Raw genomic sequence first — 27,178 nt, forward strand, 5'->3', positions numbered from 1 at the left:
TGACAAATTGATTCTCTACGCATGTTTGTATTACTGGCTCAGCCGCCCAACTCTATTTGCTTTATTATCCTTCTTTTTATTTGTACTTTACTATGTATCATCTCAATCAAATCTACATTCAATCTAGATAGAAAAGTGTATTAACAATTGAGTAGAAGAAGAAGAAGAAGAAGAAGAAGAAGCGAATCAAAAAAAAAAGAAAACTACACAAAAGGAGGACCTTCGGAATGCCATGAGTTGTCGCACATATCAAGAAACCTTTAGGTACCGGCTATAAGCAATATGCAGGATTTACCACTAACATTCTCAACTGTCCCAACTTCCAAGCCAGCTTCTCAGTCATGCCTACAAATGCACTACTGATAGTTATCACTACCTATAACTATTAATAACAACTATTAACGACTTTTTCAATCGCTGCTAACCTTTTGGTTTACTGTCACCACAAACAATACTAGTAGTAATAGGAAACAAAATAAGAAAAAACTTCACTCTGACTTGCGCTTAACACGGAATTGATAGTTAGATTCAAAAACAAGAGAATAGTCTACATCAGGAACATTGACTCTAAAGTCACCAACCATTACAATAAACGCCTACTCCTTTTCTTTTTCCCCTTATTTTTTTCTTTTCTTTTTTTTTCTCTAGAAAGGAGAACAAGGGCGGGTATCCAACACTGTAATAGTTCTAGGCTATTTTGAGCTTTTTGGATAAATAATCAGTCAATTGATATACCTTTGAAGAAGCAATTGAACAATTAACCTTATTCAACTGCTTCATCCGAACCACACTAGATTATAATTGTTTAGTTTCTGAAAAGAAGAAAAAAAGTTAAAAAGAAAAAACAAAACAAAAGAAAACAAAAAAGGGAATTACAAACTAAACAACAGCTAAAAAACAAACAAACAAACAAACAAACAAATTGCTATACTACAATGGCGTTCTTTGGAGTTTTAAAGGATAGAGCGTTTAATGTACTTAATCAAGTCATATCGGAAAACAAGCATGGGTCTGAAAATTTGAGTAAAGAGCAGAAGTTTTGCCAGAAATTCAATATTCCCGACGATGAAAGAGTCATTATAGAGGCAGATGTTATTCTTGAAGTCTCCAGCTTTCAACCCGACGACGAGGCGATAGCCGCAGCACGAGCGAAAGGAGGTAATTTGGGCTCAGCAAGTAAATCAAGTAGAAGAAAAATAACGAGCCATACACGCTCTCAGGGTACATTGTACTTGACCCAACACTTTCTTCTATACGCCGATTCACGCGATTCCCGTCATTGTTCGTTTTCACTACAATTATCTATTGTAAAGAAATTGGAAAGAGAGACTTCGGCATATGATAATAGACTCTTGATATCGTTGAGCACAACGAGCCGGTTGCTTTTACGCATTTCGTTTGATGGATTGAGATCTGATAATGAACGATTTGCCTCAGATTTATCCATGGCCTTAAAAAATAACCATCCAAATATAAAAAAACTTGCCAAGTTTGTTCAAGCAAGCTATTCAGAGTACCTCTTGTCCAAGAATCACATGTCAAGCACAAAAATAGAGCACGTACCACCAGGTGGCTTGGGGTTGGTTTTTAAGTTTCCGGGAAACCCGAAGGAATCGAGAGACAAAACCAAGTTGAAGTTTTGGTTTGATCTCTTTATCGAAAATGGAAGAAATTTGTCGTTGATCAAAACAGAAATGTTCTACAAACTAATTAGAGTGGGGCTTCCAAATAGAATGCGTGGTGAAATTTGGGAGCTTTGTTGTGGATCGATGTACTTGAGGTTGGAAAATGAAAACTTTTACGAGAAGATATTGGAAAGTAATAGTGGCAAATCATCGTTTGCAATTGAGGAAATTGAAAAGGATTTGAATAGATCATTACCGGAATATGCAGCTTACCAGTCAGAGGAAGGGATTGGCCGGCTTCGCAGAGTTTTGACTGCATACCTGTGGAAAAACCCCGAGATTGGGTATTGTCAGGCAATGAACATTGTGGTTGCTGCGCTCTTGATTTATATGTCCGAGGAGCAAGCATTTTGGTGTTTGAATGTTTTGTGTGACAGATTAGTACCTGGATACTATTCAAAGACAATGTACGGAACACTTTTGGATCAAAAAGTTTTCGAGTCTTTAGTGCAAAAAACTATGCCAATGCTTTGGGACCACATTGTTAAAAATGACATTCAAGTGTCTGTTGTTACTTTGCCGTGGTTTTTGTCTTTGTATTTATCATCAATGCCATTGGTTTATGCTTTTAGAATTTTGGATATTTTCTTTATGCAGGGCCCAAGAACTTTGTTCCAAGTTGCTTTAGCAGTGTTTAAAATCAATGGTGAAGCTTTACTCAAGTCTGAGGATGATGCTTCATTCATTTCTATCATTAAACTGTATTTTGGTTCCTTGGATACTTCAGCACACCCTTCATCACCTCAATTGAAATACCGTAATATCACCAAATTCCAAGAATTACTTGCAGTAGCTTTTAGAGAGTTTTCAGTTGTCGATGAGGAGATGATCAATACACATAGAAACAGACATAGGGGTACCATCTATCAAAATATCTCAACATTTGTCAAGCGAACTGAGATTAGAAACTTGCCCAAAACCCCCAACATCTCTCTGGAAAACTTGGACCTGCTATACGACCGATTTTACTCCCTGGTGGAGCAATCGAGGATAACCGAAGGTTCAGGCTCTAGTACCATTGACTTTAAAGCCTTCCAAGACTTGATGTCAGACTTGTGCGATTGGGTTGGATTCCAAGACGAAAAGTATGAACAAATTGAACAATCGTTTCTCCATAGGTTGTTCCAGAAGTGGGACTTGGAAAACAACGAAGTATTAACATTCAAAAATTTGGTGATGGGAATCAACTCTTTGGTGGAGCCTGATCTCATGACGTCGATGTCTAATTTCTTTGCCCTTTATCAAGACCAGCATGGCAAGCTTGGTAACGATGGAATATTGAAGCTATCTGAAGATCTTCTTTACATTACAAATCCTTGGAAACTGGGTGCTTACGTGGACGGTATCACACAACAAATCATTCAACGAGAGGTTGCTGCAGCTGTGATTCGCGAACAAGAAGAACGCAAGAAAAATGAGGATTCGGAGAACAGCTCCGTTGATGCTGATAACCAACCTCAAGTCCATATTGACGAGGAAAGGTTTTTGGGCCAACAAACAGAGAGGTATTTGCAATCCGCCAGTATGTTTATCAAAAGAGCATTTGAATATGCTCAACCTAATGAAGAGGAGTTGCTCATTGAAGACTTAAAGTTGAGCTCAGATATCTCACACAATGCCGCGTTGGATCCTTCGCATCCTGTTTTTCTCAATTTGCCAACGTTTCGTATGGTAATCTTGGCCGATGAAACGTATGAACTCTTGTTTACGAACACATTAAGGGAATCGATTCATCTCGATAAACCTTTGAGCAACACATCCAACCCAATCAGGAATTTGAGAGACATGTTTGATGGTTTACTCAATGACGGAGTGCGAGTTGCCAATAGAGTCCGACAGAGGATGGATTCCAAGGCATCTCAAGCCAGCGGTAGTGGTGCTTCTTCAAGTAATTCTTCAGCACGGTCCACAAAAGCCTCGAATGCAACTGGTCCGTCCGCACAAGATGCAGAAGACGAGGAAGATGAAGAAGATTTTAGGAAAGTGGTCATTGACGAGAAGGACAAGGACTTTTTATTATCTTCAGAGAGTGCAACGGGTCCAGAGCTGCCTTCTTCTAGCCAAGCGATGCAAAGCAGCACTAGCAATACAAGTGACGGCGAAGCCAAGCCAAAGAAGTCTACGAATGAACTTAATTTAATAGAATTCTAGTCCAATTCCCAATAAAACATTACCATATTATTCTACCTATTGAGAAAACAGATAAAACAACAAAAAAAAGATACAACTAGTTTAGTTTATTTATAGTTTTATACTATTGTTTTACAATACACAAACATTATGCGCTTTTTAAGATTTCAGTCCAAATAACTTTCTAAGTTTTCCAAACTTTTTCTTTTGTTTTGAACCCAGATCTTGATCTTCATAAGATGGGGAGAACTGTGCCTGTGCCTGTGCCTGTGCCTGTGACTGTGCTTGCCATTGGTTGTTGTTAGCATAATTTGTAGCAGCAGCAGCAGAAGAAGCACCAGTATTATAATTACTATTGCTCTTATTGTTGTTGTAATTGTTTTTACTATTATTATATCTTGCTTCTGGCATAGGGGCCAAAGATTGCATGCCTCCACTTCCTCCGCCTCCTCCTCTCGGTAAGTCATCATCTGAGTCAGCAAATCTAGATTTAAATTTACCTCCGAACGAAGCACCCGGTAAGTCATCATCTGAGTCGTTAAACCTGGACTTGTATCCAGAAGGATTTGCACTGATATTAGCATTACCAGTTCTGCCATTATTCTGTGGTTGAGAATAAAGTGGTCTTGATGCATGATTTTGGGTGGCACTTGGTGGGTTAGGACTTCTCAAAGTTGTTCTTTTTGGTCCCGTCTTCTTTTGCGGTACTTGTGCAGTATTTCCAGGCTGCTGCGATTGGCGCTGGTTCTCCGGTACTTCCTTTTCAAACGACGATGTCTTTTCCAATGGTGCAAAGTTTGAATAAGGTCTAGCTTGCGCTTTTGCATACAACTCCTGTACCTTAAGTTTGGATGGTGATACATAGTTTGGTTGCAATGCAGGATGTGGCTTTATAGGCTGGACATATGTGCTATTGCGCATTGTTCTATTACTCATTCCAGCTCCATTTGCAGGTCCAGTTGCATTTCCTCCTCTTGAAGGATTCTGATGACGTTGTGCATTGGGATTCACAGAACTGTTCCGTAAACTGTTATGTGAAAGCTTCCTTTGTGCTTCCTTGTGGAGAACATTGGGGTTGGAATACTGAGGGTAAGCCCCACCGTCAACACCACCCAAATTGTAGACCTCTCCACGCGAAGTACTGCGTCTCCTTGATGTTGGTGGGTTCGGCAGTGTTGAGATACTTGAATTGAGTCTGGTATTTTCTGCCGTGGTAAGAGAGAGGTACGCTTGATGTGCCGCACTGTTTTTGTTCACGTTTTTTACAGCGCTTTTTTGATTGTTTGGAAGCAGCGAAAACGAGGTGGACTTCATTGCTGACTTCAAAGGTCTCTTGGGCGATGTATCATCAGAGTAGAGTGATGACTTTGAGCTTGTATTAACAGCAATAGTAGGGGGTTGTAGCGAATTCATCGACGAGTTTGCTTGTGATACTCTAGTATCAGCATTGGACTCCCATTGCCGCTGCTGTTGCTGTTTGGAGTTTGAAGTGAGTAAGTCACCATTACGCTCTTCATCAGCCGCAGTAGTTTCAACGCGAGGGGTAGTACTTTGATCTAAGGGAAAGTAATTTGCAGCATTTTGAGACAAATCTGGGTTTGCATCTTGTGATACAGCATCCTTGTTTTTCAGCACCTCATTCGCTCCCGATGAATTGCTAGACAAGGTCTCAACAGATTCGATTCCATCTTGGTTCGCACTCAAAATGGAAGACCTAGGATCATTGCCTTCTTCTTCCAACCCTTTTTCACCTAACGAAATTTTAACCACCATACCGTTGTTGAGGTCGCTCTCTGAGGATACTTTTGATAATTCGTCTTTACTATATCCTTCATCATTGGCCTGTTCCGTTGGTGCCATATTTTTACCATCTTCAGATAATAAACTCAACGTGTCCTCCACAGGGCCAGTGCTCGAGCGACGTGAAGCAGAATCATGAGGTTCTTGTACTTCTAGCAATATGTCACTTGCAGTAGTGATATCTCCAGTTTGTGTATCATTGTCAATCTCAGTATGAGTCTCGGCAAAGTTTGTCTTCTTTACTTCTGGTTCAGCCGAGCGAACAGCAACTGCAGGAGGAATAATGTAGGCATCGCTATCGTTCGGGTTAGCATGAGCAGAAACATCTGTAGTCTCAGCAACCGCCGCGTTGGTATTATCACGATTATTTGCAACATTTGGTTCTTCGCTTTGAATAGCCGCATACTTTTCCAATTCTTTCTCCTTATCAAGTCTTGCCTTACGGAGACGCTCGTATTCTATTCGCTTGAGCTCAACTTCTTTTTCAAGTTCCTTTTCTTTCGCAATTTGTTCCTCCAACGCTTTAAGTTTATTTTCTCTTGCAACTCTTTCAGCACTCTTACCGAGACTGTCTTCGAGTGTCACTTGTTCATTTAAGGAACCCATTGCTTGTGTATGGTTTGTTGCGCTGCTTATAGTCCTGCGTCCGAGATTCTTTGAATCAACACTCGTCAACGATCCTGATCTTGACGCTGATTTCTTTGCTGGTGCTCGCAAGGAATTGGATCTTGAATTATATGGGTTCATTCTCATTGAATTCGACCGTTTAATCTCCATATCAAAACTCGACTCCGGAACCTCAATGACCTTGATACCTGTGGGACTTGGCACATATTTCTTCACCATCCTCACTGGTTTCTGAAAGTTATCCTCAGCAGTAACAGGCAACTTCAAGTCGCGCATATTTGCCATGTTGTATGCATGAGACGAATCCTCGTGGTCATCGTCGTATCCCTGTTCTGCATACAGTTCTGGAAAACTATCATCAATGTTGTGGGAATAATTGCTGCCTCGTGAGACTGATCGGCCTGTTGCTCCTGCTGAGTTTAGCGGTCTGTTGGAGCGAGGTTGGCTGGTGATTGAAGATCCTAGCGAGTAGCGTCTGCTACCAGAATTTGGTACCCTCGCTTGTGGTTGCTGTGTAACCGGAGGCGCATAGGAGCTGCGTGATCCTCTTTGCAATAGACTGCCATTTCGTGAAGTTGATAAACTTCCATTTCTATAGTTTGAAGAGTTCACAGTATTCAGAGACCCAAAGGATTGTCTTGAAGTTGAAGGTTGTGGCTGTGAACTTTGTTGTTTAAAGGCATTCCCAATGCTCAACGCTGCAGCCCGTGCACCAGGGTTAGGTTGCTGTGAATTTCCTGAATTCTGGCCAACACCAGTGTATGCAGTTCTGTGCTGCGTTCTCTCCCTTTTCTTGAACATCAAGTGGTGGGTATATAATATTTATGGTTGTATGTTGTGTGTTGCGTGTTGCGTGTCGCCAATTGACGTAGTTGATGTTGTCAGAAAAGAGGTGAGAAACTCTAAGAAAATGTAGTATTTGGAGATAAATGAGGCAAGAGAGATGAAGGTGAGGGAGAGGGTGGAAAAGGGAAGGAGTCTGAATAACTTATTGACAAAACTTCGATGATTTAGAGATACTTGCCGTAGGTTGCGATCTTTATGAAACGAGACAAATTCCAAAACTTGCGTTTAATGACAAAGTGCACGACTTTAAGGGGGAACGAGGCGTTGGGGCAATAACAAAGCAAAGTATACTATTGTAACATGTGATGTGAAAGAAACAAGCACAATTGACGGTTATGATTGCTCAGTAAAAGGTAAATTATATAATCATGTTTATGTCAATGCCAATATTTATGTCAATGCCAATGTTTATGTTTATGTTTATTTACATATGTATACATGTACAAATGTGTAAGTTATAAGATCTTGGACACATTAGTATACAGACTATATAATTTAGTTAAAGCAAGTAGCATTATTCTTGCAGAGAGGACTTTGCAAAGAAACTGGTTCAGATGCCCCTTTAGCACTCGAAACGTAGCACTATTCATCTTCTTAATACATAATGGGTCCCAAAAATAGTATTGTTGGCATTAACGGCTTCAACAAATTCATTATTTGAAATAGCGATAACTGGATATTGTAGTATAGCGGCGGCGGAGACAATACACTCAGGAATTTAGATTCTGTCGCTTCTTCAGCACTTTATTTGGAGTTGTGAGATATTCCCAATTCGGCACTCTCACCTCGACACTATCCTGCGATTTTTAGACAACTGGTCCAAGCCTAACAAGTTATACATCCAACGGCCAACATGTTGACCATTCCGCACAACATGAGCTAGAATTGGCCTTATTGAGATTAAAAATCCTGTCAAAAAAAGACCCTGGAGAAAAGGCATGATTATCTGATCTTTGACTATTGCATATACCACAATTCCTGGTGTAACGGGAGCCAATGGCTGCGGCTTGTTCAAATAACGCTCTTCTTCCTTGTCTATATCAGCATTCAAAAGCTCAAGCTCTTCGTCGGTCAAGCCCTTTGCTGATCCATAGCCCAATTTATTAGTAGAAATCTTGCGTGTAGGCATTGTATTTCCGGCGTAAGCATTGAGTTGCCTCCAAAAACTCTGCTCAAATCTGAGATCTGGTATGGTAAATGAGCTCATAATGTAAAGAATATTCCCAGTGGTGTTGCCAATTTTTTTTAAATTAAAAAAAAGAAAGGGTAGGGTGCTGGATGGCTGGGTGGTTTTTTGTGAAGCAAAAAAAGTAATAAAAAGAAAAGAGATTTTTCAATTAATAGTAAATCTTGAGTCAAGTTAAGGTCAAATAGGATGGTATTCTACTAGCACTAGTTGCTTTGAATAGAATTGTAGCTGTAGTTGTAGTTTCAATAATCACAGCAGTAGTATTAGTGGAGGTTGTAATAAAAAGTAGCATTCCCTGAGACTCATCATTTTTGTGTTCACTTTTCTTTTTAATTTTTTTTTTTTTCTTTTTTTTTCTTTTCCATAGTTTGAAGTTTTCCAAATTCGTTCAAATGCTTGGAAGTGCAAGTCTCAAAGTCATATCATTACAACCAACAGTTCTTGCCACTACTAGTACCACTGTTGATACCACTGTTGATACCACTGTTATTGCCACAACACAACAAATTATTAGCCAAGGATGGATAAAAGGAATGGACCCTCGGTCATCATGCGCGATGCCGAAAAGGATCGTGTTAGTTTCGTGCTCCAAGGCGTTGATCTATCGATGGCCAACTCATTGCGAAGGACGATGTTAGCCGAAGTGCCCACCTTGGCGATAGATTTAGTCGAGATTGATGTAAACACATCTGTCTTGGCGGATGAATTTTTGGCGCACAGACTTGGACTTATACCCCTTGACAGTCAAGGGATCGAGAATCTTCTTTATTCTCGTGACTGTGCTTGTGATAATTATTGTTCAAAATGTTCAGTGACGTTGGAACTTACTGCGAAATGTGACTCTGATTCTACAATGAACGTGTGTGCATCCGACTTGCTCAAACTCAACACGGAGCTGCTAGGCAAACCGATTATTAGAGATCCCCAAAACCGAGGTCCACTTATATGCAAATTGAGGAGACACCAAGAAATACGGCTAACATGTATTGCCAAAAAGGGTATAGCCAAAGAACATGCAAAATGGTCACCATGCGCAGCAGTAGGGTTTGAGTACGATCCATGGAACAAGCTCAAGCATACCGATTATTGGTACGAAGTTGATGCAGCAGAAGAGTGGCCCAAATCAGAAAATTGTCGCCTTGAAGAAGCGCCAGATCCAGATGCAAAATTCGATTACAACGCCGTGCCATCCAAATTTTACTTTGACGTAGAGACCGTGGGCAATTTACCGCCAAATGAGGTGGTCTTACAAGGTGTACAAACTTTACAGGCGAAATTGGCAGCAATAGCATTGGAATTGACGAAAAGCAACGTTGAAGGAAACAATGCACAAACCGGAGGATTTACTACTTATGGAAGAACAGACTATGGTGGCCAAACACCTGGAGCTGATGCCTCATATGGTGATGCCGGATATGGTGGGGCTGATACATACGGTGGTGTTGGCGCAGGTGGTGCAGGTGGCTATGGAGGTGCTGGATACGGGGGCAGTGGAAACTATGACAATAACGGGTACGGGGGTGCATCATAGAATTAATGAAGCTATGCGAATAGATGGATAGATTGTATTAATAGGTAAACGGTTGACTTACATAAATGCTCAAATAAAAACCAAAAGAGAATTGAAAAAAAAAAAAAAATTATGTGTTTGGAAAATCCATGGATTTTGAGAGTTGAAAGATGCAAAGACTGCATTCTATTTCTATTTCTATTCCCATTTTTCTTCCTTTTCGTTTTTCATTTACTTTAAATTCTATGTAGAGTCTCTATTATTCCATTCAACGAGGTCTTGGAATTTCACTAGACTTCCACCAAATATATCCAACGCACTTCCAAAAGTCAAATCAACCAGACCTTGGCTTAGCCTGTCTACAAGCTCCAAGTCAGATATCGATTTGGCACCACCAGCATAAACAATCTTTCCTTGAAAGCCATGGGGACACCATTTTCCTAAATTCTCCACCAATTGCTGATCTATACCTTGGCACAATCCTTCAACATCAGCAGCATGAATAAGAATCTCATCGCAATAAGCACAAACTTTCTCCAAAAACTCTTTGCTCAATTTCTCTGCAGTCAATGTTTGCCACTTATTCATGGCAACATACCAAGCAGTCTCTCCATTTTCAATCACGGTACGACAGCTCAAATCCACAATGAGACGGTCTTTGCCAACTTTTTCCTTGAGCAGCTGCAATTTTTGAAAGTCCAACTGCATCAAACTCGATTTTTCGTCCTTTGTAAAGAGCCAACTCGTAAGAATGACATGTGATGCACCATACTTCAACCATTCTAAAGCGTTGTCCAAGTTGATTCCACCTCCAACTTGAAGCCCACCAGGCCATGTCTTGCATGCAAGCTTTGCCGCTTCATCGTTGGCGGGATTCAGCCCTAGCTTGATGACATGCGAGCCTTGTACATTGTTTGTTTTGTAAAGTTCCGCATAATATGATGAAGGTTTTGTCAGTACAAAGTTTTCACGAGTAGTGGTATCCGCAACATTGTCATCTTGCGCCAATGTCCCACCAACAATTTGCTTCACTTGTCCTGAATGGATATCGATACACCCTCTAAACTTGGTCATTGTGCGAACAAATTATAAACAAAAGAAAAGAAAAGCTTTTAGATATTACCGTGGAAAAAACAACTTAAGGATTAAGAAGTAAGGACTACGGAATAGAGATTAATTTTCACGCGATATATATAGATATTTCCTTTTCCTTCACGCGCTGTTGATTATCTCTCTCTCTCTTTCTGTTCTCTTGTCCCTCATCACTCACCCCTCATCACTCTTTACCCACAAATTTGCTCTACATTGCATTGAAATCCACGCCACACGCATTGGGTTTACACAGCTTACCCTCCATCCACTCTTTACTACCCTTTTTGGCTCTCAAATTTATTTGAATTGTTTTTTCCTTTTTTTCCCTTTTTTTTACTTTCTGTTTCTTTTTTTTTTTTGGTTTTGCGTTTGTTAAAGATACACCATGTCAGATGATGCAGATTATTTAAAGGCATTAGAGGTACAAAGACGCAACTTTGAACTCCAATTTGGCTCAGTGGAGGAAATGGGATATGATGATAAGTTGACAAGAACTAAACGGAACGGCAGAAAAAAGTCGCAGGGCTCAGAAGAAGAATATGATTTAAGTGGTGATGACGATGAAGAGGAAAACGAAGAAAACGAAGAAAACGAAGAAAACGAAGAAAACGAAGAAAACGAAGAAGAAGAAGAGTATAGCCATAGTTCAGATGACTCAAGTTTGGAATCAGATTTCTCCAATAGCGATAGCGAAATTGAAATGGTGCTGCATCAAGCTTCTTCAAACTTAGCATCAAGGGGAAATAAAACGGATAATGATATTTTCACTCCTGCGCCCCCAGCGCCCAAAGTCGTTAAGCTAAACTCCAGCACACCTCCACCATCTTTTTCTCAAACTAATAAGATTGAGCGTAAGTTATTAAAATCCGGCCGAGCGGCAACACTCCGTGAAATTGAACTGAAAGAGCGTCAAGCTCTTGAGGCTCAAAAACGCCAGAATCGTGGTACAAGTACCAAAGAAGACTCGGAAAACTTGGAGAATGACTTAAAACTACAAAGGTTGCTTCAGGAGTCCCACATCCTTGCGTCTGGAGACGCGGCCCAGAAATATAGTGGTGCAGAATTGACACTTCAAACAATAGATTATGAAGACCCTACGGGACTGTCTCGGAAAAGATTATTGGCCTCTCGGATTAACGAATTAACACAAACGAACCGTACCAAGCAGAGAAAGCTCGAGTCTATGCCTATGAATATGAGAAAGAATATGATTGCTAAACGCGACTTGAAAGTGAAACAATATGAAAAGGAGGCTAAAGATGCCGGTATTGTGTTGTCAAAATTAAAGAAGGGACAAGTTAGAGATTTGAAAGCTGGCCGTGGTGTTACTTCACAAGCCGACAGATTGGGAACCGGGTTGAAGAAGAACAAGAATAACAACACAAAGAGAGAAAGAGGTTTGAAAATACATGGCGTAGGTAAAGCAACTCGAAATGGATTGATCATATCACAGGGTGACATTGAACGAATAAATAATAAAGGAAAGAAACAGTTTAGAAAACTGAGGTAACTTAAATAGTTTCATAATTTTCCATATATAACGCTAATCTAGACGTTTTCTTTCGATTAATTCGGTTTCATTGTTGAAACATATTTATATATATATATATATTCTCCATATATTAGAACCCGATAATTTCTAAATTATTGTTTTCATTATTGCCTTTAATTTGTAGCCCGTGTTCGTTTGCCAAGTGGAGCACACAAATGAAACAAAAACTCGTTGATAATTCTTTAAATTGTTCGGGTCTGTACATTGCCTTAATTCTTTTAATGATTTCGCCAAACTTGATGCTTCTCAACGCTGACTCAGGCTCAGGAGTCAATACTATGTTTTGGTTTACATTCTCTTCCTGCATTTCCTCGTGTTTACTCTCCTTATCACTAGCATCATTATACTTTCCTTCGTTTATGGCTTTCCACAAATTATCTTTCAATAATTTGATATCAACCCTTTTCGCCACTCTTGAGAAGTTTACATACTCTGACTTGCGCTTTGTCATCAATCCGGAAGCACCACCCACTGCACCTGCTGCTGCGGAAGATTCACCAGAAAATTGAGATTGCAGGCCCTCGCCATTCATGGAAATACCGTTCATGTTGTTGTTGACATCTTCCAAGGCATCATTAAAATCTAACCCATTGTAATCGTCATCAAAATCATCAAAATCTGCTTGATTGAAAGATGTTGCGAGTCGCGCTTCATGCTCCTCTTGTTCAAGACGTTGTTTCTCCTTCAATTGGTATTCTTCTCTTTGCTTATACTGCTCCGCGAAAAACTCCGAGTCTGTCAATGTTTTCGATCGCTTTTGATGAGCCATTGAGCTTAAGCGGTACGAGAAAATTCTCATCTGCGGCTTTTGGAAAAAGCTTATTAGCCTCGTGGACGTAAACTGAATATCATTAGGAAGACAATTTTTATCCCTCATTTCCTTCAATTCTGCGGCGTCCGTCGTGTCAAATGCTGTTGTTTGTTTCAAGTTGATAAAATTGGGATCTCGATGCGACTTAAATAATACATCTTCATCCTCATTCTCCACATCAAAAAACTCAATTTCAGCATTAACCTTCTTCTTTTTTGGCACTGTGTTAGTGGCAGCGCCAGGATCGGTAGAGGATGAAACTGTAGATGTATTATTACCCTTTCCATCCATTTTGTTTGCCTTTTTATAAGCCGATACTTTCCAATGCTCAGGTCCCGTCCAGTTTCTTTTCATCTTTTCATCAAAGTAATTCATCAAGTCTTCATCGAGTAAAGCTGCTGAATGTTTTAGCCACGACAGCTTGGTGATATCATCGTCCTGATCAATATCATCTTTGAGGATATCTTGGATCACGTCAGCCTCTACCTGGGGAAATGAAGCACCACCAAGGTCAATATTAGCACCATCATCATTATCATCCACGCTTGCATCAAAGTCTACCCCATAGTCATTATCATCCCCTGCCATGTATTGTTCATTCATTAGGTATGCATCCCCATCAACATCTTGTTCGTTCATCTTTGTGTTGAAGTCAGAAAAAATACCCTTTGCTTTGTTTATATCTTCAAGCGCTGACTTGAACTCGTGTAAAGATGGACACACAACCTTGTCTTTGAACTCGACACCCTCTGCTTCGGTATATAAAAGGTCTTTGAGACTATCCAAGTTGAAATTTAATGAACCTGCTTCCGGATCTGCCTCTGGATCTGCCTCTGGATCTGCCTCTGGATCTGCCTCTGGATCTGCACCCTGTTCTATATCCTGTTCTGTTGCTTCCAATTTTTTTGTTATTTCCTTATTGTCCTTCGGCAGCGCTGGTTGATTTGTAGTGGCATCAAAGACTACTCTTCCCGAGGAGTCTATGCTCAAAGTGTTCAAAAGCAAACTCTTGGCTCCACCTTCATCAAATTCAGCCAAGGCCTTTTTAAATAATGGATCAATCGACAATTCTTCATCAAACTTCTTTAATCGAATAGTCTCAAAATCAACAAGTGTTGACTCGACCACTCTATTCGTTTTCCGTTTCTTCTTGTTCCCAGTGCCATCGTCCTCGTCGTCTTCCTCATCATCTCCCTCGCCACCACCAACACCACTATGCTTACCACCTTCTCCGTTTCCATTCGCGTAACCATTTAGTATATTTTCACCATTTGCTTCGTCTCCCTCATCTATATTGTTGTTAAGATTGTTATTTCGCCTTTGGGTCGCATTGGCCTGCTTTGTAGCTAATCCACTGAGCAATTTCCCTGTCTCCGTGGCAGCAGAGTCTACTCGATTTGAGTATATCTTCATACAACCATCAAGAGTTGCCGATGCTTTTTGAAAATTTATTTGGTCGCCATCTTTTATCACATTCAAGTCATGGAAATAGTCGATTAAGGCAAACTGCCACGAATTTTTGGAGTTTATCTTGTTATCAGTGGACATCTTGATCCACTCTTCAAAATTACTTAAAATTTGGTGCTTGTTAACATCGAAATCGATTCCAGGATCGTCAAAGGAGTCATTGTGTAGCAGTTCGTCCTGCTCCAAAGTTCGACTCACATGACGTGAGTGCGATATTATTCGACTCAGTATAACTCTTTTGTTGGTGTTGGTGTTGTTGATGATGATGTTGTTGTTGTTGTTGTGATTGCTGCCAGAATGGTGTTGATGTTTTTGGTGATTGCTGTTTGTTCGATTGGACGGAGAAGATATGAGTGAAGATGCAGATCTCTCCAGACGCAAATTTGTCCTTTGTTGTTGATGTCGATATGGAGATGCGTCATCGTGGTACATGTGCAGACCATTTAAGGACTCCATCCTTTTATGATGATGGTTACTGCTGTTTCTTTTCTTGGGGAGTATCTGAGCTGACATCTTGTTGTTGTGTCCTTCAGTTGAGTTCTGCTGTTGTAATTTGGATTAACGTATCCTTTGCGATGTGGACTTGACTATGTGAGTGTGTGGTGAGTGGGTAGGAGGGAACGTATCGAGTGTTTGTTTTTATTTCTTGATGCGTGGGTTCGTGTTTATCTAAAAAAATGGTTGCCATATTTATTTGTTTACTCTTAGATCCAGATAGAGAGAGAGAAGAGAGAGAGAGAGAGAGAGAGAGAGAGAGAGAGAGAGAGAGAGAGAGAGAGAGAGAGAGAGAGAGAAAGACTTAGCGTGCTGAAGTGTGCGTGCGAGATCTGAAATTCGTGTGTCGCATGTCTCTTGGGAAAAACAAGGGTGTGTCAATTGTTGAATTTGTACGACATATCAAAAGAATCAAGTAGATGCCACAGAAGGTAGATAAAAAAGAGGAGAGAAAAATGTAATTTTTTTTTTAATATATATATATATTTTTCCAATACGTAATTTATCCAATATCACAATCATATAATATTTATTTCAGATATTATCTCAGATATTATTTAAGATATTATTTAAGATATTATTTAAGATATTATTTAAGATATTATTTAAGATATTATTTAAGATATTATTTAAGATATTATTTAAGATCTTCTTTAAAGATCTATTGCGAAACCCAGAACCAAAACCAAAATGTTAAAACAACAAGTAAAATAGGAGTATTCAAGATCTTAGGTTTATATTAAAAGACACTTTATTTTAACGGCGAGTGCTTATTCTATGGCAAAGACAGGATATACAAATGATACACCCGAGCTAAGCCTTGACTTCACTGGTCTTGCATATTACTGAAAGATCTCTACCTTTCTTGGAGAATGGAAACTGGATGCTTTCTTTACTGGACTTGCTGTAACACTCAAACGAAAATAAAAACACAATTAAATTGAAATAGGTGAATAAATCAAGCAGTAGCTTAATCATTGATTACAAAGTTTTTCGTCTGAAAACATTCATGGACCCCGCCTGCCCTCCCCCCCCCCCCCCGTATAGAGATCGTTAAGTCAATCTTTTTCGAAACAGTACATTAATCAGTCAAATATTATAAAAGAAAAAAAAAATAAATAAGATTCTTGTTGTGCCATGTTTCATCAATTTAAAGATCTTGCTTTTTATTATATTTCATCTAAGGATTTTGTTGCGTGAAACAAGTTTGAGCTTTGTCGCCAAACGATTATTATTTTCATCGGCAGTTCCCCAGAGGAAACCCATTTCATAATCTATGAGTAATGAAAGAGATTACTTATTATATTGACTATTTCAATTATCAAGTTCCCATAACTATTATAATAATTATTATAATAATATTATATTAATTATTATAATAACTATTATATTAATTATTATTTTCCTTTTCCTTCTCCTCCTCCTCCTCCTCCTAACTATCGTCAGCACTATCATTATAATCATCCTCATATACATAGTTACCATCAGGACAATGATCATCGTTGTTTTTTTATATTAATGATTATTATATGCAACGCCTTTGCGGGAAGGCTTTCTGCTATTCTTCCATAGGCCCAAAGCAAATATAAGGTGTTATTTGCTTCTGACTCAAGAGTAATTATTGACTCCATCTCCACTATTTACCCCCCTTCCTTCTCCTGCTTATCATCTTTTATCATCTTCTCACATCTTCTAACATCTTTTACCACCAATACCATTTCCAAAGCTGCAGTACTATATGTCCCAGTACTAAATTAAACTTGAATCGAAAAGTATCCAGGTGACAGTTTGGGTCCACACATCAAAACTAGAAAAGGCTTTTCCAAAATTAAAAAAGAAAAAAGCAACAGAGACATTTTAAGTATCATTAGTTGATACACGCAAGCTAATCTGTACCCTAGTACCATGAAAGACATTATTCCTCATAACAAAGAGCGAAACAAAAGAAACAACGAGACAAAGTTGGAAAACACTGGTGGAATATCATCATCCAAACTACATTGGCGAGGCGTGCCAAAAAGAACAAAGAGTCCTCTCTTTTTTCATCCTCCTCCTCCTCCCCCTCCCCCTCTTCCTCCTCCTATTTTTTCTTCTCCTTCATCATCCTCATCACCACCATCATCATCTCCTGGAAAATCGGGGATTTCAAACACCGAAAGAATACTTGATCCAAAAACTAATGCTAATGCACCACGTATTTCGATACAACATGTGGATTTTGTTGCAAAAGGGGAAGCGTGTTTAAGTAAACGCTCAAATGGACTGTCGCCTTCTTCTCCGGAAGAAGAGTTTTGGAATCTGAGGTCTGGACTTCGCAAGTTTGATAAGAACTTCCCTACAATTGACGGTAAACAGAGCTCTTTGTCTCCAGAAGAAGGGTTGGGCTCTTCATTTGCGCAGATTTTGAAATTGAATACTCCGCCGAGTGAGCCAAAGAATTTGCTCGAGCTGGCTTTGTGTGTTTCTGACAAGTCCAAACATATAAGGAAAAACTCTTATAGCCACTCGCATTCACCAATAACAATTGTGCCGGAAGATTCAAAGTCGACTTGTTTCATATGCAAAGAATTATTACTGGCGGTTCTCAAAAGTGAACGAATCATTACATTGTGTTGTGGCGATGCTGTACACCTTGAGTGTTTTATAGCTTATTTCAAGAAAGAGCTTGTGAGCAATGTCGATAGTAGGACTGGTATTCTTCAAAAATCAATGATTATGTCAAAGGATTGCAATGGTGACAAATGCAGAGGACAACATAAGGCCGAAATTGATAGGAGACAATATCACGAAGCGTTGCGTACTGGACAGCCTCAGTTGACGCCATTGCGACCAGCGCCAGCACAGCCGAAACTACGGTCCATTAGTTCAGACCCGTATGACTCGCTGAAAACTGCTGACAAAACTTCTCACCTCAAGTTGCCTGAACGCAATGCAAGGCGCAAGTCGTTGCCGGAAAGTGACAACTTTAAAGCATTAAGGTCTACCTTAAACGAGCAGACAACGCAATTAGTGCAGAAAACTTCGACTAATGCAAGGGAAAACAAAGTTGATCATGAGCGGGTACTGCCGCCTCTTTCTTCGAACAAAGAGTATATAGTTACAGCGAAAAACTCAGAAGCCAAAAGTGGATATTCCCAAATTGGAGTTCAAACTGTTTTGAAAGAGAGCACAAAAAGAAGAGAGAACGACGAAGCAATGAGGTTGCCGAAACAAAACAGCCTTGTAAAGAGCGAAGGTAAGGGTAAGGTTGAGCGTGAGTGTGAGCATGATGGTGAGGTTGTGGGTGATGGTGACGGTGATGATGATGATGACGGTGAAGTTGAGGATGAGCGTGAGCGTGAGGGTAGCGGTGACGTTATTAAAATTAATGGTAAATACGGCGATGAAAGTATTGTAAAGGAAGATGAAGATGATATAAATGATCTGTTGGTGCAATTCATGGTATCAAATTGTTCACATATAAAAGTCTCAAAGCTAATTCAGTTTGGTAATCTACGAGTTGCCGATCGTTTACAAGTTTTGTTTAATGACGAGGTCAAATACGAGCTAAAATACTCCTTTTTGTTTGAAAAATATCTTGCAATATGGGATGTTTCGAGCGAGCCTGTATTGATTGATATGAGTCATGCTGAAGTGACGATCCTAGCCCAGAGCTTAAAAATCGTGTGCTCGACACAGCTGCTCAATAAGAAACTTTTTACTGTCTCCTTACGATCCAGTGCAGCTTCGGTGTTTGAGAAATGGATTATTATGTTAATGGACAAGACTTTGGAATTACCAAAGAAGAAAATCACAAGCACGATTGAGTTGAAGAATTTGATAAAAAGCAATGAAATGGTATTCAAGTTCGGAAATCAAGAAGGGAACAAGCAAATCGGACTTCGAAAAGCGCTAATTGCTAATTCTAAGCACAAGAGAAATTCATACACTAATGAAACTATGTTGTCTAAACAATTGGAAGAATCGTGTATTGAGAACCGAAGAAGTTCCAAACCTGTATCTTTTGAAAGATCAGAAACATATGACCTGGATGTGGACTCCGATGAAGAGTTGATCAACTCTGCATTGAGGCAAAATTAGGGTCAGAACCACAATCGGAATCACAATCAACAAAACAGAATAACGTTGGACCAACTTCAAAACTTCATATGTGAGGTCAACTAAGAATTGACATGAATAATGATAAAGCCCAGATATTTCGAAAGTCAGTTTTATGGTTGCGCTACGCTACGCTACGCCATGCTATACTATGCTATGCTATGCTATGTTGAGCAGTGATGTGCGGTCTTATTGTTTCATTTCTTCTTGCACGCTGCATCTATAAAGTTTATGAATCACTTGTACTCATTATTTTTATTTTTTGTTTGCTTATTCTATAATTTTGTTTTTGTTTTTCCTTTTTCTTTTTTTTTTTTTGAACCTGATTCGCTTACACATATAATCATGTATCGTAGTAGGATATCCCAAGCTTGATAACACGATATTATTTTTCACGACGCACAGTATTCCCTTAGTGCAAAGCCTGCTCCTAAGAAAATCAAAAAGAAGTACACAACTCTCAGTGCCAAAAGATCTGAACTAATGCTGAATGACGGAAAGCCAAAATAGTTGCATCCCAGGTGGACAATAATCGGTGCCCACAAATTTTGTGTCTTTAAGTAAATCCAATTACTCAAGTAGCCGAATAGCGATGTATACGCAAATTGGAAAGAAATTGAGATGAGAATTTGCAGTAATGCAACTCGCTTACAGTATAGTTGCCAACCATGATGGACATGTGCAATTCCAAACAAAAAAGGTGTGAATTTGAGAAAATTGGGAATCTCTTTCCTCACCACAAGAAGTACAAGGCCACGATATATGAGCTCTTCTGTGATGGGAGCAAACACTAGGTCCCTATACCAAAACGATCTCTCGTTCTGATTACCATCTCGTTCATTTACATTTTCATCATCTTCATCAATACCATCAGTTTCTAGCATCTGAAAGATAGAAGACGAAAAAAGGATTACAATAAACATGGCGGAATAGCCGATGCCCTTTATATCCTCTTGAAGGTTCATATTTGAAGTGAAACCTGGTATCAAGCCCATAAACTTTATATTTTCCACAAACTCACCTTGGACTAGATAGGGGACCAACGCCAAAAGTATGAATGATAGCATCCCAACACGGTAAAACCTGAATTGCATTACTTCTAGGTCATCTCGAGACTTGTATTTCAACCTCACGGGTTGAAATGCATAAATGGCAAAAATATACGATGATGCAATAGCCAATGCCAATGCTTCATAAAACATGGCCGATGTAATTTGTCTATGCCGAACCTGCTGGAATATGTATAGACTAAAGCGAATGTGATTGCGAATGCGAATGCAAATGCGAATGATTTGTTTCGTTTACTTCATTAATGGTGAAACACAATTGAGCTTGAAGCGTAACTGAACTGTGTACTCCGCTTGCTGCATTTGAGTAGCCTAGGTTGCTTGATATTGGGTTTTGAAAATTTATTCTCGTTCCATTGATTATTGAAAGTTAAAATTCACTGCTCAAAGCTGGACACAAAAAGCAGAGAAAAAAAATAAAATAAAATAAAAAGAAAAAAACAAAGAAGAGAATAGAGAAACAAAATAAAACACAATAAAACACAATTAAACACAATAAAACACAATAAATATAAATCAGTGATATAGTCTGGTGGAGCAATGAAGGTTTGAGCAATAACATTCAATGCGATGGTAAATTCTATTAGTAAAATTAAGAAATTAAGAAATCAAGAAGCAATATACAGTTGGATACTTGGCGAAACTGATGTCTCTGGTTGATAAAGAGTTGTCGAATTGTCCCATCCAGAATTCTCTTTAGTGCAACCTCGTAAAATGTTTCTTTATCCCGCGTGTTTCTCACTTTTCTCCCTCTTCGAATTCTCACCCTTTTGCTTGCCCACGCCTTTCTCCCCCCCCCCCCCTTCCCCACACACAACCCCCCAAACTCTCTCACACGTCCTCACACGTCCTCACTCGTCCTCACTCGCTCGTTCACACCGAATACTCTCAAATATAAAACTTTCATCTACTTTTGTGTAAAATTGCTGCTGCTATCCCCAAAGTACTATTGTTTCAAAATTTAACTCTCTCAACAGGCGGGGAGGGGGGGTAGACATATGAGAGAGAGAGAGAGAGAGAGAGAGAGAGAAAGGTGGGCGGAAGTATTCCATTTTACTTGACTTGCTACTGCATTACATACTCCGTCGAGTTCCTCCCAACACTAATTTCGTTTCAAAATTTCCAAAGCTAGGAAATAAAGTCAGCAGATAGCACCTCTACCATAACCAGCACCGTCCCCTTCCCAACTTTCTTGCGAAATAGGACTTTTTTTTTCTATCTGTTTCTCTTTATCTTGATATTCCCATTTTTCTTCTTCTTTTCCTTTTCCTTTTCCATTTCCTTTTCCTTGATTTTACAGCACAATTAAATAAATTGTTTGGTGAGCACACATTACATTACTGAGGTGTTTAGATAATCAGAATTCACCATGACAAACACTCGTTTAATACTATTTAGGCTTTCAAATCTTGGAGAGCCTGTCAATAACGAAAACATCAAAAATGGTGTGTTGACGTTGCCAGCTGACGATTACCCACAAGGCTTCAAATCTGGTGATGCATTATTTGAATTGCGTTTCCAGTTGAATGCTGCTAGTCAAGTTTCAAGAAAAGGTGTATTCCATACAAATGTGCCAAAAAGCTTTGACATAGACTTTGATAGAAATAAACACAATGCATACCCGATTGAGTCCTCCTTCCATCAAGATATCACAATTAACATCCCGATATACAAACCAGGAGCTTATAACTACTACTTTACGTATGAAGATGAAAACGGAAATGAAAAGGAAACTGCCAAATTCTACTTTAACGTGCCTCCACATTTAGAACTCGACGGTAAATTTGTGCCCTTTAACTCGATAAACGTCGAAACGGTTGTTTCCAAGTGGATTGGTCCATATGAGAGATGGAACAAGTTCTTTGGAATAGTCAAGGCTAAAGGGTACAACATGGTCCATTTTACACCTTTGCAACAACGCGGTGAATCAGACTCCCCATACTCAATATACGACCAATTGAAATGGGATCCAAAAATCTTTTCAGATCAGTCGAAAGCAACCAAAGAGATCCACAAGGTCTTGAACGATAACAAATTGTTGAGTATTACAGATGTAGTGTGGAACCACACGGCAAACAACTCCGAATGGTTGAAATCCGCACCAGAATCTGGCTATACTCAGGATACTGCACCTCACCTCAATGCAGCTATTGAGCTCGATGCCAAATTGTTGGAATTTAGTGAAAAATTAGAAGATTTGGGTTTGCCGACCGCGATTGAGAGTGAAGACGACCTTCAAAAAATTGTTACTGCACTCAAGTCCCAAGTCCACGATGAGCTAAAGTTGTGGCAATACTATGTATTTGATAGAAAAAAAGAAGTTGAAAAAGTTTTGGACACTTTCAAGAGTGGGAGCGACATCTCAAAGGCGCAGATTCCAAGCAGTGTCAACACCAATGACTTGAATCAGATTGCTCAATATACTCTTGAAAATGCCAGTGACAATAAGCAAGCTATATTAGGACGCAGGTTTGAGAATGAATTGAACCCTCGCAGTTTTCTTTCCATTTTGTATGCAATTCTAGGGGACTCTGTTGAGGAAAATGCATTAAAAGCTAAAGTTGGTGAAATAGTCGATGAGATCAATGCGCCCTTCTATGCCCAATACGATGATGATGTCAAAACCATTGATCAACAAGTTGCCGATAGAATCAGGTTCCTTCGTTTGGCAGATAATGGACCGAGATTGGGCAAGATTACAGAAAAAAATCCGTTAACAGAACCATACTTCACAAGATTTGTCGACGCCAACGGTAAAAAACAGGCACTCGCAAACAACGGCTGGATCTGGGGTGGCAACCCGTTGGTTGATTTTGCATCAAACAAGTCCAAGGCATACTTGAGGAGAGAGGTGATTGTATGGGGTGATTGTGTAAAATTGCGCTATGGAGCAAAGTATGAAGACTCGCCAAAATTGTGGGATAGGATTATAGAGTACACCAAGGAAATGGCTAGGGTATTTAATGGGTTTAGAATTGATAACTGTCACAGTACCCCATTACCAGTTGCTGAGAGATTATTGGATGAAGCTAGAAAAGTAAACCCTGATTTGTATGTTATTGCCGAGTTGTTCTCTGGATCAGAAGAGATGGACAAAATTTTTGTCGAGAGGCTTGCGCTTAACTCATTGGTGAGAGAAGCTATGCAAGCATGGAGCGTTGCAGAATTGTCAACATTGGTTCACAAACATGGTGGAAGGCCTATTGGTTCACTTACTTGGTTGCCATTGAGTGAGTTCTCCTACCCTGCAAGCAAAGAGCCAAAGCTTGACAGCTCCCATGGTGGCTATACTGAAATGGAGATCCCCAAGGTTTTGACTAGCACGGCACCACACGCCATATTTATGGACTGTACCCACGATAATGAAACACCTGCACAAAAGAGAACGGTTGAAGATACGTTGCCAAATGCAGCATTGGTTGCATTTTGTTCTTCGGCAATTGGTTCAGTATATGGTTTTGATGAGTGCTATCCACATCTTCTCAATGTTGTTGATGAAAAGAGACAATATAGTCTTGATGATTCCGACAATGTCAATAATGGTATCGGTAAGGTCAAGGCCAAGCTAAACAATATCAGACAACAGTTGGCCGAGGAAAGCGAGGATATTGCACGTGACCATGAGATGTACATTCATCATGAGGGTCAATATATAACGATCCAGAGGTATAACGCCCGAAGTGGTAAAGGATGGTTTTTAATTGCGAGAACGAAATTTACAGACCACGAAGGCGAACAAATTTTGTCTCCCTCAACCCTTGGTGGTACTAAAGTTAAGCATGAGTTTAGTTATACATTGAAAAAGGTTGGTGAATATGAAAAGAATGACAAGGTTTTACTGGGCATACCAGTACAGGTTGAAGAGATAGAAGCACCAACCGTTGAAGACGCGAATGGGGATAGCATCATTAAGGTCAATGATTCATTTATCCCTGGGTCTATTGCTGTTTTTTCCACAGAGATCCCAGGAGTTGACAAGAAATTGGACGACTATGTGAGAAAAGGGGCTGTTGAGGCATCAGTAAACTTGGATTTGTATGACCTCAACAATTTACTCTACAGATGTTCGCCAGAAGAGTTGGATGCAAGTGGAGGCAAGGAGGATGTGTATGATATTCCAGGGTATGGTCGTTTGGTGTATGCTGGTCTCGAAGGATGGCAAAGTGCTTTGAAGGAAGTTATTTGGTCCAATAACCTTGGAAGTTCCATTTGCGACCATTTCCGTCAAGGTAGTTGGGCAGCCGACTACGTTGTTAATAGGTTAGATAAGTATGCATCGAGCTCAAAAGGTTTGCAGCGGTTCCAAACTTGGTTGCGTGAGAGATTTGATGCTGTTAAAAATGTTCCTTACTATTTGAGGCCCCACTATTTTGCATTGATTATAGGCATTGCTTATGAAGCAGCTCGTTTTAGGGTGTTGAGGTTGCTCACCCCGGAGATTCAAGTTGCTACCAATTTTGTTCAGAGCTTGGCATTAACAAGTGTGCAAATGGTGGGAACAATGAACAATACCTCGTTGTTGCCCGATAAGTCAGTTCCCTGTCTTGCAGCAGGCTTGCCTCATTTCAGTAACGATTACATGAGATGTTGGGGAAGAGATGTTTTCATTTCCTTTAGAGGGCTTTTGATTGTTCCCGAGAGATTTGATGATGCTAAGCAACACATTCTCGCTTTTGCAAAGACTTTGAAACACGGATTGATTCCTAATCTTTTGGATGCTGGACGTAACCCGAGGTATAATGCTAGAGATGCCGCTTGGTTTTTCTTGCAGGCTATTCAAGAGTATGTTGTTAATGTCCCTCTGGGGGAAGAGATTTTGAAGGAAAAAGTTTCTAGGAGATTTCCGTTGGATGATAGATATATTAAATACGATGATCCTGAGGCATTTAGCTATGAGTCTTCGATTGAAGATATCATATTTGAGATATTGGAGCGTCACGCTAAAGGTATTAAATACCGCGAAGCAAATGCTGGTCCTAACCTTGATTCTCAAATGAAACCTGAAGGGTTTGATGTCGAAGTTGGAGTGGATTGGGAAACCGGACTCGTTCATGGCGGGCAACAGCTCAATTGTGGTACTTGGATGGACAAGATGGGAGAGAGTGAAAGAGCGCATAATAAAGGTATCCCCGGTACTCCTCGTGATGGTGCAGCTGTTGAAATCCAAGGTTTATTGAAAAGTGCTTTAAGATGGGTGAATGAATTGAGCAAGAAGGGGCAATTTAAACACAAGGAGGTTACAAAACCCAACGGTTCAAAGATTACCCTTAAAGAGTGGGAGCAATTGGTGCAAGAAAACTTTGAAAGAAAGTTTTATGTACCTGAAGATGCAAATGAGGATGGCGAATATGATATTGATAGTTCGTTGGTGAATAGAAGAGGTATCTACAAGGATTTGTATAAATCTGGAAAGCCATACGAAGACTACCAGTTGAGGGCCAACTTCCCTATTGCCATGTGTGTAGCACCAGAGCTTTTCGATAAACACCATGGATTGGTTGCAATACGTAACGCCGATAAGATCATTAGGGGACCAGTTGGAATCAGGACTTTGGATCCGCTGCACTACAACTACCGCCCATATTATAACAATTCTGTTGACAGTGACGATTTTGCCACCTCCAAGGGAAGAAACTATCATCAAGGTCCAGAATGGGTTTGGTGCTATGGTTACTTTTTGAGAGCCTTTTTGTACTTTAATTTTGCAGAAGACGATACATACAGCGACGGACACAAGCCTTCCAACGAGTTGTTTACATTGTTGAATACAAGAATCCAGCATCATATCGAGTGGATTAAGCAGAGTCCCTGGGCAGGTCTCACAGAATTGACTAATAAGGATGGTGAGCTTTGTCATGACTCGAGTCCCACACAAGCTTGGAGTAGCTCGTGTTTGTTAGATTTGTACTATGATTTGTGGAACGACAGTCGCTATCAAGGTTGATTGAGACTCTGCCTCTTGTTGTTTGTTTTCTCGTTGTCTGCTTGTTTGTTTGTTTGTTTGTTTGTTTGTGTGTGTGAATTCTCCTTTTTTCAATCTTCAAATTCTACAACTTACAACTTACCTTTCACTTTACTGTTTACAATTACACCATTTACAATTTTAACAAATTTATGTTTTTTCAACAGTTTTAACAAATACTTTACATATATACTAGATAGATTTAGATAGATTTAGATAGATTTAGATAGATATACACTTTGATGTTTTTACTGGCAATGATAGTAGACAAAAAGAGGAAGATTTTTTACCTTTCAAGTGGCGGAGTTGCCCCAACATTTGGAAACTGATTGACTAAAAAAGAAGGGAATGGTCAATTTATACTAGAGGCTGGTTCTCCCTGCAGAGGTGTTGGCCGATTTTGTTCTGTAATGACATCTTTCGGCACAAGACACTCGCTTTTCTCAAAAAAAAAAAAGAAAATAGAAAAGAAAAAAAGATCGGCTTCGGCCTTAATAATTATCGTTTTCTTTTTATCTTACAAAATTTGCTTATCAAAGCCACAGCAGAAGGAAGAGGTGGAAATAGACAAATAAAATTAGAAAAGGCATAATAAAAATGAAGAAGAAGAAGAAGAAGAAGAATGGAGAAGAAAAAAAGGGAAGACGAAATCGTGCATATGTCATGCTTTTTACAAGGATGGAGGGATATGGAAGAAGGAAGAATTCGGAGGCATGTACGCTGCCCAAATAACTCTTTCTTGTGTTTTGATCAAGATGACGACTCGCCAGCAACCGTTGCTCTTTCTTTCTGTTTTTTTCTTTTTTTTTTTTGTTCTTTTTATCTCCGGCCGAGGATAAGGGTAATT

The 27,178-nt window shown here is 39.6% G+C and overlaps 10 protein-coding genes across 10 annotated transcripts; 5 read left to right on the forward strand and 5 right to left on the reverse strand. All coding sequences in view use genetic code 12, as the record gives it.

Moving 5' to 3' along the window:
- Positions 1–935: 935 nt before the first annotated feature.
- GYP2 (GTPase activating protein (GAP)) lies at positions 936–3,836 on the forward strand (the record flags this gene model as incomplete). Its single annotated transcript, XM_001524573.2, has 1 exon — positions 936–3,836. The coding sequence occupies one exon, from the start codon at positions 936–938 to the stop codon at positions 3,834–3,836; it is 2,901 nt and encodes a 966-aa protein (XP_001524623.2).
- Positions 3,837–3,974: 138 nt separating this feature from the next.
- PVL30_004316 (uncharacterized protein) lies at positions 3,975–7,043 on the reverse strand (the record flags this gene model as incomplete). The annotated part of the gene is made up of 1 exon (XM_001524574.2): positions 3,975–7,043. The coding sequence occupies one exon, from the start codon at positions 7,041–7,043 to the stop codon at positions 3,975–3,977; it is 3,069 nt and encodes a 1,022-aa protein (XP_001524624.2).
- Positions 7,044–7,869: 826 nt separating this feature from the next.
- Positions 7,870–8,295, reverse strand: PVL30_004317 (uncharacterized protein; the record flags this gene model as incomplete). Its single annotated transcript, XM_001524575.1, has 1 exon — positions 7,870–8,295. One exon carries the CDS (start codon positions 8,293–8,295, stop codon positions 7,870–7,872), a length of 426 nt encoding a protein of 141 aa, XP_001524625.1.
- Positions 8,296–8,797: 502 nt separating this feature from the next.
- Positions 8,798–9,808, forward strand: rpb3 (RNA polymerase II subunit 3; the record flags this gene model as incomplete). The annotated part of the gene is made up of 1 exon (XM_001524576.1): positions 8,798–9,808. The coding sequence occupies one exon, from the start codon at positions 8,798–8,800 to the stop codon at positions 9,806–9,808; it is 1,011 nt and encodes a 336-aa protein (XP_001524626.2).
- A 222-nt stretch (positions 9,809–10,030) lies between these two features.
- Positions 10,031–10,861, reverse strand: HIS6 (Enzyme that catalyzes the fourth step in the histidine pathway; the record flags this gene model as incomplete). The annotated part of the gene is made up of 1 exon (XM_001524577.1): positions 10,031–10,861. One exon carries the CDS (start codon positions 10,859–10,861, stop codon positions 10,031–10,033), a length of 831 nt encoding a protein of 276 aa, XP_001524627.2.
- Positions 10,862–11,264: 403 nt separating this feature from the next.
- On the forward strand, positions 11,265–12,389 carry FAF1 (pre-rRNA processing and 40S ribosomal subunit assembly; the record flags this gene model as incomplete). Its single annotated transcript, XM_001524578.2, has 1 exon — positions 11,265–12,389. The coding sequence occupies one exon, from the start codon at positions 11,265–11,267 to the stop codon at positions 12,387–12,389; it is 1,125 nt and encodes a 374-aa protein (XP_001524628.2).
- A 112-nt stretch (positions 12,390–12,501) lies between these two features.
- BRN1 (condensin subunit) lies at positions 12,502–15,165 on the reverse strand (the record flags this gene model as incomplete). Its single annotated transcript, XM_001524579.2, has 1 exon — positions 12,502–15,165. One exon carries the CDS (start codon positions 15,163–15,165, stop codon positions 12,502–12,504), a length of 2,664 nt encoding a protein of 887 aa, XP_001524629.2.
- Positions 15,166–17,109: 1,944 nt separating this feature from the next.
- PVL30_004322 (uncharacterized protein) lies at positions 17,110–19,284 on the forward strand (the record flags this gene model as incomplete). The annotated part of the gene is made up of 1 exon (XM_001524580.2): positions 17,110–19,284. One exon carries the CDS (start codon positions 17,110–17,112, stop codon positions 19,282–19,284), a length of 2,175 nt encoding a protein of 724 aa, XP_001524630.2.
- Positions 19,285–19,694: 410 nt separating this feature from the next.
- Positions 19,695–20,504, reverse strand: RCE1 (CAAX prenyl protease; the record flags this gene model as incomplete). Its single annotated transcript, XM_001524581.1, has 1 exon — positions 19,695–20,504. One exon carries the CDS (start codon positions 20,502–20,504, stop codon positions 19,695–19,697), a length of 810 nt encoding a protein of 269 aa, XP_001524631.2.
- A 1,234-nt stretch (positions 20,505–21,738) lies between these two features.
- Positions 21,739–26,313, forward strand: GDB1 (bifunctional 4-alpha-glucanotransferase/amylo-alpha-1,6-glucosidase; the record flags this gene model as incomplete). The annotated part of the gene is made up of 1 exon (XM_001524582.2): positions 21,739–26,313. The coding sequence occupies one exon, from the start codon at positions 21,739–21,741 to the stop codon at positions 26,311–26,313; it is 4,575 nt and encodes a 1,524-aa protein (XP_001524632.2).
- Between the last annotated feature and the right edge of the window lie 865 nt (positions 26,314–27,178).

This window comes from Lodderomyces elongisporus, chromosome 5, assembly GCF_030384665.1.
Source record: "Lodderomyces elongisporus chromosome 5, complete sequence".
Taxonomy (NCBI): Eukaryota; Fungi; Ascomycota; class Pichiomycetes; order Serinales; family Debaryomycetaceae; genus Lodderomyces; species Lodderomyces elongisporus.